The sequence below is a fragment of the Bufo gargarizans genome, chromosome 1 (assembly GCF_014858855.1).
Source record: "Bufo gargarizans isolate SCDJY-AF-19 chromosome 1, ASM1485885v1, whole genome shotgun sequence".
Lineage (NCBI taxonomy): Eukaryota > Metazoa > Chordata > Amphibia > Anura > Bufonidae > Bufo > Bufo gargarizans.
This window is the reverse complement of record NC_058080.1, coordinates 286,462,638-286,480,319: the sequence shown is the minus strand read 5'-3', so window position 1 is coordinate 286,480,319 and position 17,682 is coordinate 286,462,638. Positions and strand designations below refer to the sequence as shown.

At 45.4% G+C, this 17,682-nt stretch overlaps 1 protein-coding gene across 1 annotated transcript in view; it reads right to left on the bottom strand.

The window, feature by feature from the left end:
* MRPL1 (mitochondrial ribosomal protein L1) overlaps window positions 1-14,921 on the bottom strand; it is a 65,799-nt gene extending 50,878 nt beyond the window's left edge. Inside the window, exons 1-2 of the mRNA XM_044304444.1 lie at window positions 14,837-14,921; window positions 10,459-10,582 (exon numbers count right to left, since the gene is read on the bottom strand). Of these exons, the coding sequence (XP_044160379.1) occupies window positions 10,459-10,582; window positions 14,837-14,867 (155 nt within the window). The 5' untranslated portion in view covers window positions 14,868-14,921. The remainder of the gene's footprint in view (window positions 1-10,458; window positions 10,583-14,836) is intronic.
* Between the last annotated feature and the right edge of the window lie 2,761 nt (window positions 14,922-17,682).

The window sequence follows — 17,682 nt, the reverse complement described above, 5'->3', positions numbered from 1 at the left end:
AGTCTGAATGGATGCGGATCCGCTCAGACTGCATTAGTCTGGCGGCGTTCAGCCTCCGCTCCGCTCGCCTCCGCACGGACAGGCGGACAGCTGAACGCTGCTTGCAGCGTTCGGGTGTCCGCCTGGCCGTGCGGATCCGTCCAGACTTACAATGTAAGTCAATGGGGACGGATCCGTTTGAAGATGCCACAATATGGCTCAATCTTCAGGCGGATCCGTCCCCCATTGACTTTACATTGAAAGTCTGGACGGATCCGTACGAGGCTATTTTCACACTTAGCTGTTATATGCTAATAATAATGCAGACGGATCCGTTCTGAACGGAGCCTCCGTCTGCATTATTATGATCGGATCCGTTCAGAACGGATCCGATCGAACGCTAGTGTGAAAGTAGCCTAACTCTGCTATATTTCTGTAGCCTACAACCTCTGACTGCCCAGTTGAAACTACTACACCCAACATGTTCTGGCAGTAATAGTAAATGGATATTGGTGCAATTATGAGCTACTAGTCTATATAATAAATATGTAGGCTACATATGTATTATATAGACTAGTAGCTCAGAATTGCACCAATATCCATTTACTATTACTGCCAGAACATGTTGGGTGTAGTAGTTTCAGTCCAACTGAGCAGTCAGAGGTTGTAGGCTACAGAAATATAGCAGAGTTAGTTATAAAGCCATTGATAGGCCAATGAAGTATTTTACCATATGAAGGCAAAAGAAATGCATGACAAAACCAGCTCTGCTACATCCAAGCATATACTAGAAGCTCAATAGAAGTGCCTACACAAAAGAGCTGCACCCCAAGACAACAGAAAAAAAAACATTACTTCATAGCACAAGTCACCAGTTATAACTTTACATACATTGCCCAACTCTCAGCCCCCATCAGACCTCACTCACTCTGAAAGCCGGACCGGCTTCTTTGCGCAGCGCTCTCCCTCTCCCTTTCTTTTCCGGCGCCTTCTCCCTGTCCCTGCATCTCAACGTCATGTCCGGCACGCCGCACTGCCGGCCAGGGAGGAGACTCAGGGGCAGGAGCGTACATAAAAATCACTGGGCCCCATAGCAGGAATCTAAATTGGGCCCCCATTCCCCTTTAATAGCCCCTCCCATTGTTCCATGAACTATTCTTGCTGCTGCGTTTTATAATTGATGCCATCAGGGCCGGATTGGGATTACAAAACAGCCCTGGCACACAAAAGAGGTATAATAGATGCAGTGTGTACAGATGTATATTATATACAGCAGTGTACAGTTATATGAGGTACGCAGTATAATATATGCAGTGTGTACAGGTATATTGTATATTCCCTAGTGTTCTGATATGTGAGGTACAGGGTATAATATATGCAGTGTGTACAGGTATATAGTATATACAGCAGTGTACTGATATGTGAGGTACGGGGTATAATATATGCAGTGTATACAGTATATACAGTAGTGTAATATGTGAGGTATAATAGATGCAGTGTGTACAGGTATATAGTAAATACAGCAGTGTATTGACACCTCGTACCTCACATATCAGTACACTGCTGTATATACTACTATATATCTGTACACACAGCATCTATTATACCTTGTACCTCACATATCAGTGCACTGCGGTATATACTATATATCTGTACATATTGCATGTAATATATGCAGTGTGTGTGTATATATATATATATATATACATACATACACACACAGAGCAGTGTATTGATGTGAGACATATAAGGTATAATACTGTAGATGCAGTGTTTACAGATATATGTGGTCAGTTATACATTATGGTCACTGTGTGTGTGAGGTACATGAGGTAGTGGTCACTGTAACTGTCTGAAGTATTATATATGAGTGAGCAATGAGTAAAAACAGGGCATGGAGGGGGGGGGGGGGGGGGGGTAAATGATGAAAAGTGGAGGACCTCCTCTTACCACTCCAGTCCAGTCTGTATGAATTAACGCAGAGCTGATTGTGAACTTCTAATACTTGCTGTTAGGGGTTGAAGGACCTGGGATGATGTCATCAAAGGTCCTGGCAGATATACCTTTGAAACCTAGGAACTACATCATTTTTTGTGCAGTTCCTTTGCTAGATTCTGCAGGACCTGTGATGTTGAATATGATGTCATCACAGGTCCTGGCAGATGCACTGTTCTAACCTGGGAACTACACTTTACACTGTGCAGTTCCCTTACAGGACCTCTGATGACATCATCAAAGGTCCTTTAGCTTTAGAAAGATAAATAGGAGCAATTAGGGGGCGGGGGCTCTCCTCCACTTCGGGCCCCGTCTGCTTATATGGTAGGTAACCACTGCTCAGGGGGAGGAGACTCAAGGGAGGGTAGGGCTGGCAGCAAGGAAACTCAACACTGGGGGGCGGGCCCCGGGCTGGCCGCCCGGGTTATACAGGCACAGTACTACTGCAGGGCGGGTCCACAGGCGGTCGGGCCCCCTAGAGTGCCGGGCCCGGTCGCAAGTGCGACCCCTGTATGTACGCCCCTGCGACCCCTGTATGTACGCCACTGTGTAGAAAGCAGTGGCTCTCTGACCCAAAGTTCGGACGAGGAGGCTGAGGTCCCTGATAGCACCAGGCGTACCCGGGCCCGTGTCACTAAACCACAGGTTGCGCAGGATCCGCTTCAAGAGCAGCAGAGTGGGGCTGGCGCTGTCGGATTACGTGGTGAGGCATACACCAGCAGCGCAGCCCTCCCTGGACCTAGTACCAGCACTGCCGTACAACCTGGTGAAGTGGCGAGCACCAGAAGGGCAGTTGAAGCTGGTACGGTGGCACGTGCAGTAGTGACCCCGTCGCAGCCACCGCAAAGACCGGCCCGTAGAGCCCCTAGAATCCCAGAGGTGCTGGCAAACCCTGATTGGCAGTCCCCAACTTCAGCCGCACCTGTAGTTCCCCCTTTCACTGCCCAGTCTGGAGTTCGGGTTGAGACAGCTCAGATCGGTTCGGCCCTGGGATTTTTTGAGCTGTTCTTGACTGCGGAGCTCTTAGACATAGTCGTGGCCGAAACAAACAGGTATGCCACACAATTTATAACCGCCAACCCGGGAAGCTATTATGCCCAGCCTTTCCGGTGGAAACCAGTCCAAGTTTCCGAAATTAAAACTTTTCTGGGCCTTCTCCTCAACATGGGTCTAACTAAAAAGCATGAATTGCGGTCATATTGGTCCACGAACCCAATTCATCACATGCCCATGTTCGCTGCTGCTATGTCCAGGGCACGATTTGAGGCCATCCTGCGTTTCCTGCACTTTAGCGACAACACCGCCTCCCGTCCCAGAGGCCACCCTGCTTTTGACCGGCTCCACAAAATTCGGCCCCTTAGACCATTTCAAGCTCAAATTTGCAGATTTGTATACCCCAGAGCAAAACATCTGCGTAGACGAGTCCCTGATACATTTTACCGGGCGCCTTGGCTTCAAACAATACATCCCAAGCAAGCGCACCCGGTATGGGGTCAAATTGTATAAGCTCTGTGAAAGGGCCACAGGCTATACCCACAAATTTCGGATCTATGAGGGAAAAGATCAGACCCTGGAGCCGGTCGGTTGCCCTGACTACCTGGGGAGCAGTGGGAAGACAGTCTGGGACTTGGTGTCACCCTTATTCGGCAAGGGGTACCATCTTTATGTGGACAATTTCTACACAAGTGTGGCCCTCTTTAGGCATTTGTTTCTAGAACGGATTGGCGCCTGTGGCACCGCACGAACTAGTCGCGCGGGCTTCCCCCAACGGCTCGTTACCACCCGTCTTGCAAGGGGGCAGAGGGCCGCATTGTGTAACGAAGAACTGCTCGCGGTGAAATGGAGAGACAAGCGTGACGTTTACATGCTCTCCTTCATTCACGCAGACACGACAATAGAAATTGAGCGAGCAACCCGTGTCATTGAAAAGCCCCTCTCAGTCCACGACTATAACCTTCACATGGGAGGGGTGGACTTCAATGACCAGATGTTGTCTCCGTATTTAGTTTCCCGCAGAACCAGACACTGGTATAAGAAGGTGTCTGTATATTTAATTCAATTGGCTCTGTATAATAGTTTTGTTCTCTACAGTAAGGCTGGGAGAACTGGATCCTTCCTCAAATTTCAGGAAGAGATCATCGAGAACCTCCTGTACCCAGGAGGTTCCGTGGCCCCATCCACCAGTGTAGTTAGCCATCTACACGAGCGACATTTCCCCAATGTCGTTCCTGGTACCTCAACCCAACCGTCACCCCGAAAAAGATGTCGTGTCTGTAGCAGGAGTGGAAGAAGGCGTGACACCCGCTATTTCTGTCCTGACCACCCTGCCCTATGCTTTGGAGAGTGTTTCCGGAAGTACCACACACACAGGTACACCTAGCATAGGGATCACATCTCACCAGGACAGGCACACAGGGCTATTAGGGCCCATTCACTCACAGCTGCTGCAAACGTCTCCTTTCACCTGGGACAAAGTGCATAACGCACTTCGCCACATCTTTGGGCGATTTGCGCTTTGCACATTGACCCATGGGGAAGGAGAGGTTTGTTCTATAAAAAGGTAAAAAAAAAAAAAAAAAACACCAGTAAGAAAAAAGGTTAATGTTTAGTTCAAAAAGTTAAAGTTTATATTCTGTTCGAAAGTTAATAATTATTGCGTTTCGGCCTGTTTTTTTTTTTTTTTTTTACCTTCCAGGTGGACCAACCGATCGACTAGCTGCAGCACTGATGTGCATTCTGACAGAAGCATTGCGCTGCTGTCAGATTACACGCAAGTCGGTGTATGCAGCACTGCAAGACGCGATTTCTACTCTGCAGCAAAAGATACGTTTGCCAAGGCATACAAGCTGAGGAGGAGGCGGCGTTCCTATGCTTTGGCAAACACTTAGTATATATTAAAAAAAAAAAAAAAAAAAAAAAAAAACCTGCCAATGATTTATTCATCCACATCGATTGATGTGAATGGAGAAATCTGGTTTGCCAGGGCATACGAGCTAAGTGGGTATGGATGTTGGGCAGAGCTCCTATGTCCTGGCAGACGCCTTTCCCCTCCTTTTTTTTTTTTTTGGCAGAGATTTTTCCATCCACATTGATTGATGCGAATGAAGAAATTTGTGCTGTTCATTTTTTTTTTTCAGCCCAGAGGCTGAACGGAAAAAAATCTCATTACCTGTATGCTCAATATAAGGAGTATAGCAGAAACTCCTAATGCTGGCCATACATGTAATGATTGCGGAGACCCTCAAATGCCAGGGCAGTACAAACACCCCACAACTGACCCCATTTTGGAAAGAAGACACCCCAAGGTATTCGCTGAGGGGCATATTGAGTCCATGAAAGATTTAAATTTTTGTCCTAAGTTAGCGGAAAGTGAGACTTTGTGAGAAAAAACAAAAAAAATAAATCAATTTCCGCTAACTTATGCCAAAAAAATAAATTTCTATGAACTTGCCAGGCCCCTCATTGAATACCTTGGGGTGTCTTCTTTCCAAAGTGGGGTCACATGTGGGGTATTTATACTGCCCTGGCTTTTTAGGGGCCCTAAAGCGTGAGAAGAAGTCTGGGATCCAAATGTCTAAAAATGCCCTCCTAAAAGGAATTTGGGCACCTTTGCGCATCTAGGCTGCAAAAAAGTGTCACACATGTGGTATCGCCGTACTCAGGAGAAGCTGGGGAATGTGTTTTGGGGTGTCATTTTACATATACCCATGCTGGGTGAGATAAATATCTTGGTCAAATGCCAACTTTGTATAAAAAAAAAAAAAAATGGGAAAAGTTGTCTTTTGCAGAGATATTTCTCTCACCCAGCATGGGTATATGTAAAATGACACCCCAAAACACATTCCCCAACTTCTCCTGAGTACGGCGATACCAGATGTGTGACACTTTTTTGCAGCCAAGGTGGGCAAAAGGGCACATATTCCAAAGTGCACCTTTCGAATTTCGCAGGCCATTTTTTACACATTTTGATTGCAAAGTACTTCTCACACATTTGGGCCCCTAAATTGCCAGGGCAGTATAACTACGCCACAAGTGACCCCATTTTGGAAAGAAGACACCCCAAGGTATTCCGTGAGGGGCACGGCGAGTTCCTAGAATTTATTTTTTTTGTCGCAAGTTAGTGGAATATGAGACTTTGTAAGGAAAAAAATAAATAAAAAAATCATCATTTTCCGCTAACTTGTGACAAAAAATAAAAAGTTCTATGAACTCACTATGCCCATCAGCGAATACCTTAGGGTGTCTACTTTCCGAAATGGGGTCATTTGTGGGGGGTTTCTACTGTCTGGGCATTGTAGAACCTCAGGAAACATGACAGGTGCTCAGAAAGTCAGAGCTGCTTCAGAAAGCGGAAATTCACATTTTTGTACCATAGTTTGTAAACGCTATAACTTTTACCCAAACCATTTTTTTTTTTTTGCCCAAACATTTTTTTTTTTATCAAAGACATGCAGAACAATAAATTTAGCGAAAAATTTATATATGGATGTCGTTTTTTTGCAAAATTTTACAGCTGTAAGTGAAAAGTCATTTTTTTGCAAAAAAATCGTTACATTTCGATTACTAACAAAAAAAGTAAAAATGTCAGCAGCAATGAAATACCACCAAATGAAAGCTCTATTAGTGAGAAGAAAAGGAGGTAAAATTCATGTGGGTGGTAAGTTGCATGACCGAGCGATAAACGGTGAAAGTAGTGTAGTGCAGAAGTGTAAAAAGTGGCCTGGTCATTAAGGGGATTTTAGCTAGCGGGGTTGAAGTGGTTAATAACACTCTGTATGCAGATTACACATTGTTTTTATAGTTGGATTACACTGTAACTATCAAGACCAATAGCATCTATTAAGAATGACAACGCCATCTATTAACACTATGAAGACCAATAGCATCTATTAGGAATGACTAAATGCCCTCTGTTTCTAATTAGACAATAGCAGTTTCAAGATAACCTGGATGTGGATGCCCTCTGTCCACTTCACTACTGCTGACACTGGCACATACAGGTCCTTCTAAAAAAATTAGCATATTGTGATAAAGTTCATTATTTTCTGTAATGTACTGATAAACATTAGACTTTCATATATTTTAGATTCATTACACACAACTGAAGTAGTTCAAGCCTTTTATTGTTTTAATATTGATGATTTTGGCATACAGCTCATGAAAACCCCAAATTCCTATCTAAAAAAAATTAGCATATTTCATCCGACCAATAAAAGAAAAGTGTTTTTAATACAAAAAAAGTCAACCTTCAAATAATTATGTTCAGTTATGCACTCAATACTTGGTCAGGAATCCTTTTGCAGAAATGACTGCTTCAATGCGGCGTGGCATGGAGGCAATCAGCCTGTGGCACTGCTGAGGTGTTATGGAGGCCCAGGATGCTTCGATAGCGGCCTTAAGCTCATCCAGAGTGTTGGGTCTTGTGTCTCTCAACTTTCTCTTCCCAATATCCCACAGATTCTCTATGGGGTTCAGGTCAGGAGAGTTGGCAGGCCAATTGAGCACAGTAATACCATGGTCAGTAAACCATTTACCAGTGGTTTTGGCACTGTGAGCAGGTGCCAGGTCGTGCTGAAAAATGAAATCTTCATCTCCATAAAGCTTTTCAGCAGATGGAAGCATGAAGTGCTCCAAAATCTCCTGATAGCTAGCTGCATTGACCCTGCCCTTGATAAAACACAGTAGGACCAACACCAGCAGCTGACATGGCACCCCAGACCATCACTGACTGTGGGTACTTGACACTGGACTTCAGGCATTTTGGCATTTCCCTCTGCCTAGTCTTCCTCCAGACTCTGGCACCTTGATTTCCGAATGACATGCAAAATTTGCTTTCATCCGAAAAAAGCACTTTGGACCACTGAGCAACAGTCCAGTGCTGCTTCTCTGTAGCCCAGGTCAGGCGCTTCTGCCGCTGTTTCTGGTTCAAAAGTGGCTTGCCCTGGGGAATGCGGCACCTGTAGCCCATTTCCTGCACACGCCTGTACACGTGGCTCTGGATGTTTCTACTCCAGACTCAGTCCACTGCTTCCGCAGGTCCTCCAAGGTCTGGAATCGGTCCTTCTCCACAATCTTCCTCAGGGTCCGGTCACCTCTTCTCGTTGTGCAGCGTTTTCTGCCACACTTTTTCCTTTCCACAGACTTCCCACTGAGGTGCCTTGATACAGCACTCTGGGAACAGCCTATTCCTTCAGAAATTTCTTTCTGTGTCTTACCCTCTTGCTTGAGGGTGACAATGATGGCCTTCTGGACAGCAGTCAGGTCGGCAGTCTTACCCATGATTGCGGTTTTGCGTAATGAACCAGGCTGGGAGTTTTTAAAAGCCTCAGGAATCTTTTGCAGGTGTTTAGAGTTAATTAGTTGATTCAGATGATTAGGTTAATAGCTCGTTTAGAGAACCTTTTCATGATATGCTAATTTTTTTTAGATAGGAATTTTGTGTTTTCATGAGCTGTATGCCAAAATCATCAATATTAAAACAATAAAAGGCTTGAACTACTTCAGTTGTGTGTAATGAATCTAAAATATATGAAAGTCTAATGTTTATCAGTATATTACAGAAAATAATGAACTTTATCACAATATGCAAATTTTTTTTAGAAGGACCTGTATACTTCTATATTAGATTTTCTCACAGTAAATACATGTGAAATGATAAGAAGAGATCAGAAGATGTCTGAGGTGAACATTTGTCCTAAAGGGGTTGTCTGGCCTACAGCTGACAACCACTATGGTCCTAACATGTGCCCCCTAAAAACAAAACACTATCATCGGTCCGCGGTCTCACTGTGCCCTATTCCTGAGCACTTCCAGTCCCTGCAGGACCAGGAAGTGCCTTGATCCTGTGACCACTGCGGCCAATTACAGACCTCAGTGGTCACATCTACTTGAATGATACATCGCAGCAGTGATGTACTTTTCAAGCAGATGTGACCACTGAAACCTGTGACTGGCTGCAGAGGTCACGGTACCAAGTCGCTTCCTGGTTATACAGGCAACGCATGATTGCAGATAGATGAGTGTTTTTTTGTTTTTTTTTTATGGGTCAAACATTAGGACAATATGGGTTCTATGCTCCAAGGCTGGACAACCCCTTTAAATGTGTTTTTCAAGACTTCCTTTTAATCAAACCATTTTTATTGATGTCTCAAGTTAGACAGCGATACAGCAATTAGACCACAAGTACAACACCCCCTTACCCTCACCTATGCTCTGGATAGGTCATCAGTATCTGATCGGGTGGGGTCAGCTGTGTAAGAAGGCAGTAGCGCCATGGCCTTCTCATAGCTTTTCCTAGGCCAGTTACGACACGTTCATCGGTCACAGCCTAGGCACAGCTCAGCCCCATAGAAGTGAATAGGGCTGAGTGTGATACCACAGCCAGTATACAATGTACAGTGCTGTGCTGGGTAAGCTGCAAGAAGGCAATTTCACACTTGCAGCAGAGTGATCCGGTAAGCAGTTCCGTCGCCGGAACTGCCTGCCAGATCCGTCAAAACTTATGCCAACTGATGGCATTTGTAAGACTGATCTGTCTTACAAATGCACTGAAAATGCCGGATCCGTCTCCTTCCGATGTTATCCTGAAAAACTTTATTTTTTTCACCTTTTTTTCGGTCTACGCACGCGCAGACTGGAAGGACAGATCCGGCATTCTGGTATTTTGCATGCCGGATCTAATACATTCTAATCCGGCACTAATACATTCCTATGGAAAAATTCCGGCATTCAGGCAAGTCTTTTATTGGCCGGAAATAAAACCGTAGGCTACTTTCACACTTGCGGCAGGACGGATCCGACATTCCGCTATTTCGCCGTGCCGCCGCTCCGTCCCCATTGACTATAATGGGGACGGGGACGGAGCTCCGGCACAGTACGGCAGTTCGCAGTGAGAGGCCACCGGACTAAAAAGTCGGACATGCCGACTTTTAGTCCAACGGCCTTTCGTCGTGCACTGCCGTGCTGCGCCGGAGCTCCGCCCCCATTATAGTCAAGCGGAGCACCGGTCCGGCGGCATGGTGAAATAGCGGAAGGACTGATCCGACAGGGTGAACAGCCTGTCGGATCCGTCCTGCCGCAAGTGTGAAAGCACCCTTATGCTGGGTTCACACCTAGGCGTTTCTCAAACGCGCGTTTCTATGCGCGTTTTTGTCGCGCGTTTTTTTAAATAGTGAACGCGCGTTTGACGCGCGTTTGGGTGATTGACAGCAGTGTTGTCCAAAGAGTCTATGGCCCAAACGCGCGTCAAACGCGCCAAAAAAAGCTCCTGTACTTGTTTGAGCATCGGCGTTTTACAGCGCGATCGTACGCGCTGTAAAACGCCCAGGTGTGAACCATTCCCATAGGGAATCATTGGTTTCTCTTTGTTGAGCGTTTTACAGCGCGTAGGAACGCGCTGTAAAACGCTCAGGTGTGAACCCAGCGTCAACCTTTTACATTTCCCAGAATCATCACACATGATAACCATGAAGAGTAAAAACGTACTTTTTAATTGCAGCGGATTGGGCAGCGTAGGATCTTACGGCAAACCAGCTTCTGTTTGCGATGGTGAGGGACGGAGTAATAAAACCCGCCTGCTTGAACACGTGCCTATGACAGCCATGAAAAACTGTAACACAACAATTTGAGAAAAAACATTATTCGTGACACGAAATCCATGTTAGAGATTCGCGGACATTTCAGTCTTTGTACGATTCATTCCCAAAGGGAAGAAAGTATGGATTTGTGTATTTCTAGAAACACCAAGGTCATGTTCCCATAAACTCACTGCAGAGGAGGCTCCACAAGACCTGCACGTTACATGTGGATCTCACCTTGCGACAACCACTGCAAATCTGCACACTTTTTTACCAAAGTTTTCTACCAAATTGTATTTTGTTTTTTCTGTGTGGTCGCCTGCATCATTATAGTGTCGCTGTTTACATCGCTCATTTAATAGACAAGTGACATTACTCCAGGAAGGATTATGGTCACTATTTGTAAGCCAAAACCAGGAATGGAACAAGGTGCAGTGGGTTAACCGTTATATTCACAGTTCTTCCGGATTTAGGATCCACTCCTGGGTTTGGCTTACTTACAAATACCAATGCGGCATGCTGACCATGTGAAAGTGGTCTTATCCCAAGCTACAAAAGCAGAGGAGCACAGGTGAAGCAGCCATGCGGTTATGTTTAGTGTTGAGCGAACTTATGTTTTAAGTTCGGGCGTCTAAAGTTCGGGTTTGGGCATGAAAGTATCCCGTTATGGTTTCTAAATTCTGTTATGGTCCGTGGTAGCGGAATCCATAACGGGATAGTTCGATAACCCGAACTTTAAACGCCTAACTTAAAACACAAGTTCGCTCAACACTAGTTATGTTACAAATGTGGGTGAAGCACTTTTCAAAGTCAGACTAAGGCCTCATGCACACGACAGTATTTTTTCACTGGTCCGCAAAACAGGGTTCCGTTGTTCTGTGATCCGTGTCCGTTTTTTCTTCCGTGTCTCGTCCTTGATTTTTGGAGGATCACCAGACCAGAAAAGTGAAAAAAATAAATAAAAATAAATAAAGTTTGCCTTGAAAATGATAGGAAAAAAACAGACACGGATCACGGACGCGGATGACAATCTTGTGTGCCTCCGTGTTTTTTCACGGACCCATTGACTTGAATGGGTCCGCGAACCGTTGTCCGTCAAAAAAATAGGACAGGTCATATTTTTTTTGACGGACAGGAAACACGGATCACGGACGCAGATGACAAACGGTGCATTTTCAGAGTTTTCAACGGACCCATTGAAAGTCAATGGGTCCGCAGAAAATCACGGAAAACGGAACAACGGACACGGATGCACACAACCATTCCGTTTTTTGAAGAAGCCGCCCGTGTGCCTTCTGCAATTTGCGGAACGGAACAGGTGGCCCACTGTAGAAATGCCTATTCTTGTCCGCAAAACAGACAAGAATAGGACATGCTATATTTTTTTTTGCGGGGCCACGGAACAGAGCAACGGATGCGGACAGCACCCCATGTGAAGTGAATGGGTCCGCACCCGAGCCGATGTGGACCACAACAACGGCCGTGTGCATGAGGCCTAAGGGTACGGCCACATGGTCTGGTTTCCTGATGCAGTTTTGGAAGCCAAAAGCAGGAGTGAATAAAAAAAATTAAAAAAAAGGAGGGAAACGTCATCTATCCTTTCTATACTTTCTCTTAGTTTATGATCCACTCCTGATTTTAGCTTTCAAAACAGCACAGGACACCTGACCATGTGGCTGTACCCTAAGGCCTCTTTCACACGGGCGTCATTTTTTTGGCCCGGCTAAGAGCCGGGTGCGTTGCGGGAAAATGCGCGATTTTTTCTGCGCAAGTGCAAAACATTGTCATGCGTTGCACTCGCGTGAGAAAAATCGCGCATGTTTGGTACCCAAACCCGAACTTCTTCATAGAAGTTCGGGCTTGGGATTGATGTTCTGAAAATTGTATTATTTTCCCTTATAACATGGTTATAAGGGAAAATAATAGCATTCTGAATACAGAATGCATAGTAAACCAGCGCTAGAGGGGTTAAAATAAAATAAAAATAATTTAACTCACCTTAGTCCACTTGCTCGCGAAGCTGGCGTCTCCGCTGCTGATGAACAGGACCTGGGATGAGCTGCTCCATTAAATACCGGTTAAGGACCTTCGATGACGTCACTCCGGTCATCACATGGTACGTCACATGATCTTTTACCATGGTGATTCACCATGGTAAAAGATCATGTGATGACCGGAGTGACGTCATCGAAGGTCCTTAAGCTCTATTTAATGGAGCAGCTCATCCCAGGTCCTGTTCATCAGCAGCGGAGACACAAGGAGATGCCAGCTTCGCGAACAAGTGGACTAAGGTGAGTTAAATTATTTTTTATTTTATTTTAACCCCTCTAGCGCTGGTTTACTATGCATTCTGTATTCAGAATGCTATTATTTTCCCTTATAACCATGTTATAAGGGAAAATAATAATGATCGGGTCTCCATCCCGATGGTCTCCTAGCAACCGTGCGTGCAAATCGCATGGCATCCGTACTTGCTTGCGGATGCCATCCGATTTTCACACACCCCATTCACTTCTATGGGGCCTGCGTCACGTCAAAATCGGACATTATAGAGCATGCTGCGATTTGCACTGAACGTACAAGTGATGCGTTAAAAACATCGCTCATGTGCACAGCCCCATAGAAATGAATGGGTCAGGATTTAGTGCGGGTGCCATACGTTCGCCGCACGGATCGCACCCGCACGGAAAAGTCGCCCGTGTGAAAGGGGCCTAAGGGTTCTTACCCAGATGGATTTGGCTCTGGTGTTTTTTTGCTATCTGGAGTTTTTTTTTTTTTTTCACACTTTTATGGTGGTTTTTCGTGGGTTTTTTTTGCAGACAATTCCACAACTGGTTGCTCTGAGACCATGCGCTTTGTGCCACCACCGCAGTACAGTAATACACTCGTATGATCTATAAGAGTATTACTGTACAGCAGCGGCGGCACAAAGCGCAAAGCGTCACAGCAACCAATGACGCCGTGTGCTCCTGCACTAAGCAGGATGCCGATCCGGTATCTCAGACGTCTGCATGAGGCTTTACCAAGAGTGGACAGATGCTACAAAGTGCTACTCTGCCTGTAGCATGGGGGAGATTTATCAAAAGTGGTAAAAAAGGAAACTGGCTTAGTTGCCCATAGCAACCAATGCGATTTCACCTTTCATTTTTCAGAACTACAATAGAGAGTACACAGGAGGATACAATGGGCTCTGACGGTTCAAAGGCAAAACGGGTAGAGGATTTTTTTATATCGAAGACCTGTCCTCAGGAAAGGTCATCAATATCAGCGGGGCCCCCAATCAGCTGTTTGAAGACAAGGCAGCGCTCCTCTCCTCTGTTTACCTGCTCGCAGTTGACAGAGCTGCAGGGAGCAGTGTAATTACCACTCCGCCGTCCCCATTCACCTCAATGAGACGGCTCTCTCCTATTCAAGTGATTCGGCTGGCGCTGTACCAAGTGAATGGGACGGCTGAGATGTAATTACACTGTTCGCTGCTGCAATGTCGCGAGCATGTAAACAGTGAAGAGAGCACAGCGCTTGTACAAGAGCTGCTTTTTTTTTTTTTTTAAACTGCTGATCTGTAGGGGTTTCGAGGCTTGGACCCATGAACTTTGCGTTTCCAGTTCAGCGTACAAGGTTCGGGTTATCTAAGAATTCTGTTATGGAGTCTGCTACCACGGACCATAGCAGAATCCACAACGGAATTCTTAGATAACCTGAACCTTGTACGCTCATCCCTACTGATGACCTATCCTGAGGAGAGGTCATCAATATAGCAAAAGCGGACAACCCCTTTAAGGTCAAATCATATGTTCTTGTTTTGCCTTTCTTCTTCTACCGCTTGTACCAGTCCAGCTTCTCACAGGACATCTTGTGAACATACCTATTAGGTCTGACAGGCTTTAAAATACATTTTTAAAAATCCAGCCGCCTTGTGTGCCCTGTTGTGTGAAGGGAGTTTGGTCAGTACCCCACAAAAGGGCAGGAATCAGACAGACTATAAAAAACCTCAGACCACCCTTTTAATATGCTCAATTGTCAGTTCTCTTTAGAATGGACCCACTAACTGCAGCCCCCCAGAGAACAGGATCAGTGCTGGGCTCATAGAAACAGCTACATGCAGTGTTCGTTTCAATCAACTTTATTTGAAAGAAAACCTGGACAACCCTTCTGACAGACTCCTGTCATGAAGCAAGGACACATTCGCGCCAACCACTCTAATGCACGGGGCCACAGCTCTGCCAGGAGGGACATCATCTACACCATGCTGTCATACAGCCCTGCAGCACATGAAAGACACTGACCTGTACGCAGGCAGCACACGGGGGCCGCCATGACCTACACAGGAGGCGTGCGCGCTGGAGGAAAGGGAGGAGTGCCTGCCAGTGGAGGGGAAGAGGAGGGCCACGGTCGGCTGTCTGTCACTGCTCGGCCCTGCGTGCAGCACACGAGGCTGAGGCGCTGGTGCCGTGCGCTACTACCAGTGGCTGCAGCAAACTTCCACTACCATAGAATTCACATGAGCCAGGTTCCCTCATTATATAAAGCTGCTCCTCAGGGACAGGCTTATGCTCACACTTTACATTTACCACAGCACAAGGACACTACACTTGCTATATATCATGGACGGTGTCACTTCAGCAAATAGCATCAATTTAGCTTCCTTTGCTGGCTGGATTCATTTTTCCATCACATTATACACTGTTTCCATGGTTACGACCTCCCTGTAATCCAGCATATTTTAGAGATGACGCCGATCCCAGCCCTTTAACCTCTAAGTGTGGGTGGGTTCCCCCTGTCAACCCATCAGAGCCCTCATGACCATGGGCGTAGCTATAGGGGGTGCAGAGGTAGCAGTCGCTACCGGGCCCAGGAGCCTGAGGGGGCTTGTGCCACATAAGAAGACACCAGCAGAAAGTGAATGCTGGTCAAGTTATAGCTCTGGAGGGAGGGGGTTAGGTCAAGAATTTGGGTTGGGTTGGGGGGGGGGGGGGTGGTCTACTGTTTCAATTTTTTGACGCAGGCAGCATGAAGGCTATGTGCTTCCCTAGCCACAAAACACTGAGGGAAGGAGGGGCCCAAGATGAACCCTTGGACCAGGGCCCATGAGCCTTTAGCTACACCCCTGCTCATGACACACTCACAGGATGCCAATGAGGATAGGTCATCAATAAGGGTCTGACTCCTGGCACTCCCACCAGTCAGTATGTGAGTCCCCATTAACCCCTTAGGGACACCGCATTATTTCACCTTATGGACTTGGCCATTTTTTACAAATCTGACCAGTGTCACTTTAAGTGCTGATAACTTTAAAACGCTTTGACTTATCCAGGCCATTCTGAGATTCTTTTTTCGTCACATATTGTACTTCATGACACTGGTAAAATGAAGTAAAAAAAATAATTTTTATTTTCTAAACAAAATACCAAATTTACCAAAAATGTATAAAAATTACCAAATTTCTAAGTTTCAATTTCTCTACTTCTATAATACATAGTAATACCTCCAAAAATAGTTATTACTTTACATTCCCCATATGTCTACTTCATGTTTGGATCATTTTGGGAATGATATTTTATTTTTTGGGGATGTTACAAGGATATTTTTTGTGGATGTTAGGGTACTTTCACACTTGCGTTGCTTGATTCCGGCAGGCAGTTCCGTTGCCTGAACTGACTGCCTGATCAGGCAAACTGTATGCAAACGGATGTCATTTTTTCTGACTGATCAGGCATTTTTCTGACTGATCAGGATCCTGATCAGTCAGAAAAATGCCTGATCAGTCAGAAAAATGCATTGCAATACCGGATCCGTTTTTCCGGTGTCATCAGGCAAAACGGATCCGTTTTTTTTTTTTTTTTTCATTTTTAAAGGTCTGCGCATGCGCAGACCGGAAGGACGGATCCGGCATTCCGGTATTTTGAATGCCGGATCCGGCACTAATACATTCCTATGGAAAAAAATGCCGGATCCGGCATTCAGGCAAGTCTTCAGTTTTTTTCGCCGGAGATAAAACCGTAGCATGCTACGGTTTTCTCTTTTGCCTGATCAGTCAAAACGACTGAACTGAAGACATCCTGATGCAAACTGAACGGATTACTCTCCATTCAGAATGCATGGGGATATGCCTGATCAGTTATTTTCCGGTATAGAGCCCCTGTGACGGAACTCTATGCCGGAAAAGAAAAACGCAAGTGTGAAAGTACCCTTACAAGGCTTAGGGCACTTTCACACTTGCGGCAGAGGATTCCGGCAGGCAGTTCCATTGCCTGAACTGCCTGCCTGATCAGGCAACCTGTATGCAAACGCATGTCATTTTTCTGACTGATCAGGCATTTTTCAGACTGATCAGGATCCTGATCAGTCTGCAAAATACCTGATCAGTCAGAAAAATGCATTGCAATACCGGATCTGTTTTTCCGGTGTAATCGGGCAAAACGGATCCGGTATTTATTTTTTTATCCGGAGGACGGATCCGCCATTCCGGTATTTTGAATGCCGGATCCGGCACTAATACATTCTTATGGGGAAAAATGCCGGATACAGCATTCAGGCAAGTCTTCAGGTTCTTTTCGCCGGAGATAAAACCGTAGCATGCTACGGTTTTCTCTTTTGCCTGATCAGTCAAAATGACTGAACTGAAGACATCCTGATACATCCTGAACAGATTACTCTCCATTCAGAATGCATGGGGATATGCCTGATCAGTTCTTTTCCGGTATAGAGCCCCTGTGATGGAACTCTATGCCGGAAAAGAAAACCGCTAGTATGAAAGTACCCTTAGAAGTTTAGAAGCAAATCTTGACATTTTTCCGAAATTTTCAAAAACCCAATTTTTAGGGACCAGTTCAGGTCTGAAGTAACTTTGCGAGGCTTACATATTAGAAACCACCCAAAAATTACCCCATTCTATAAACTTCACCCCTCAAGGTATTCAAAACTGATTTTACAAACTTTGTTAACCCTTTAGGTGTTCCACAAGAATTAATGGAAAATAGAGATACAATTTCAAAATTTCACTTTTTTGGCAGATTTTCCATTTTAATCATTTTTTTCCAGTTACAAAGCAAGGGTTAACAGCCAAACCAAACTCAATATTTATGGCCCTGATTCTGTAGTTTACAGAAACACCCCATATGTGGTCGTAAAC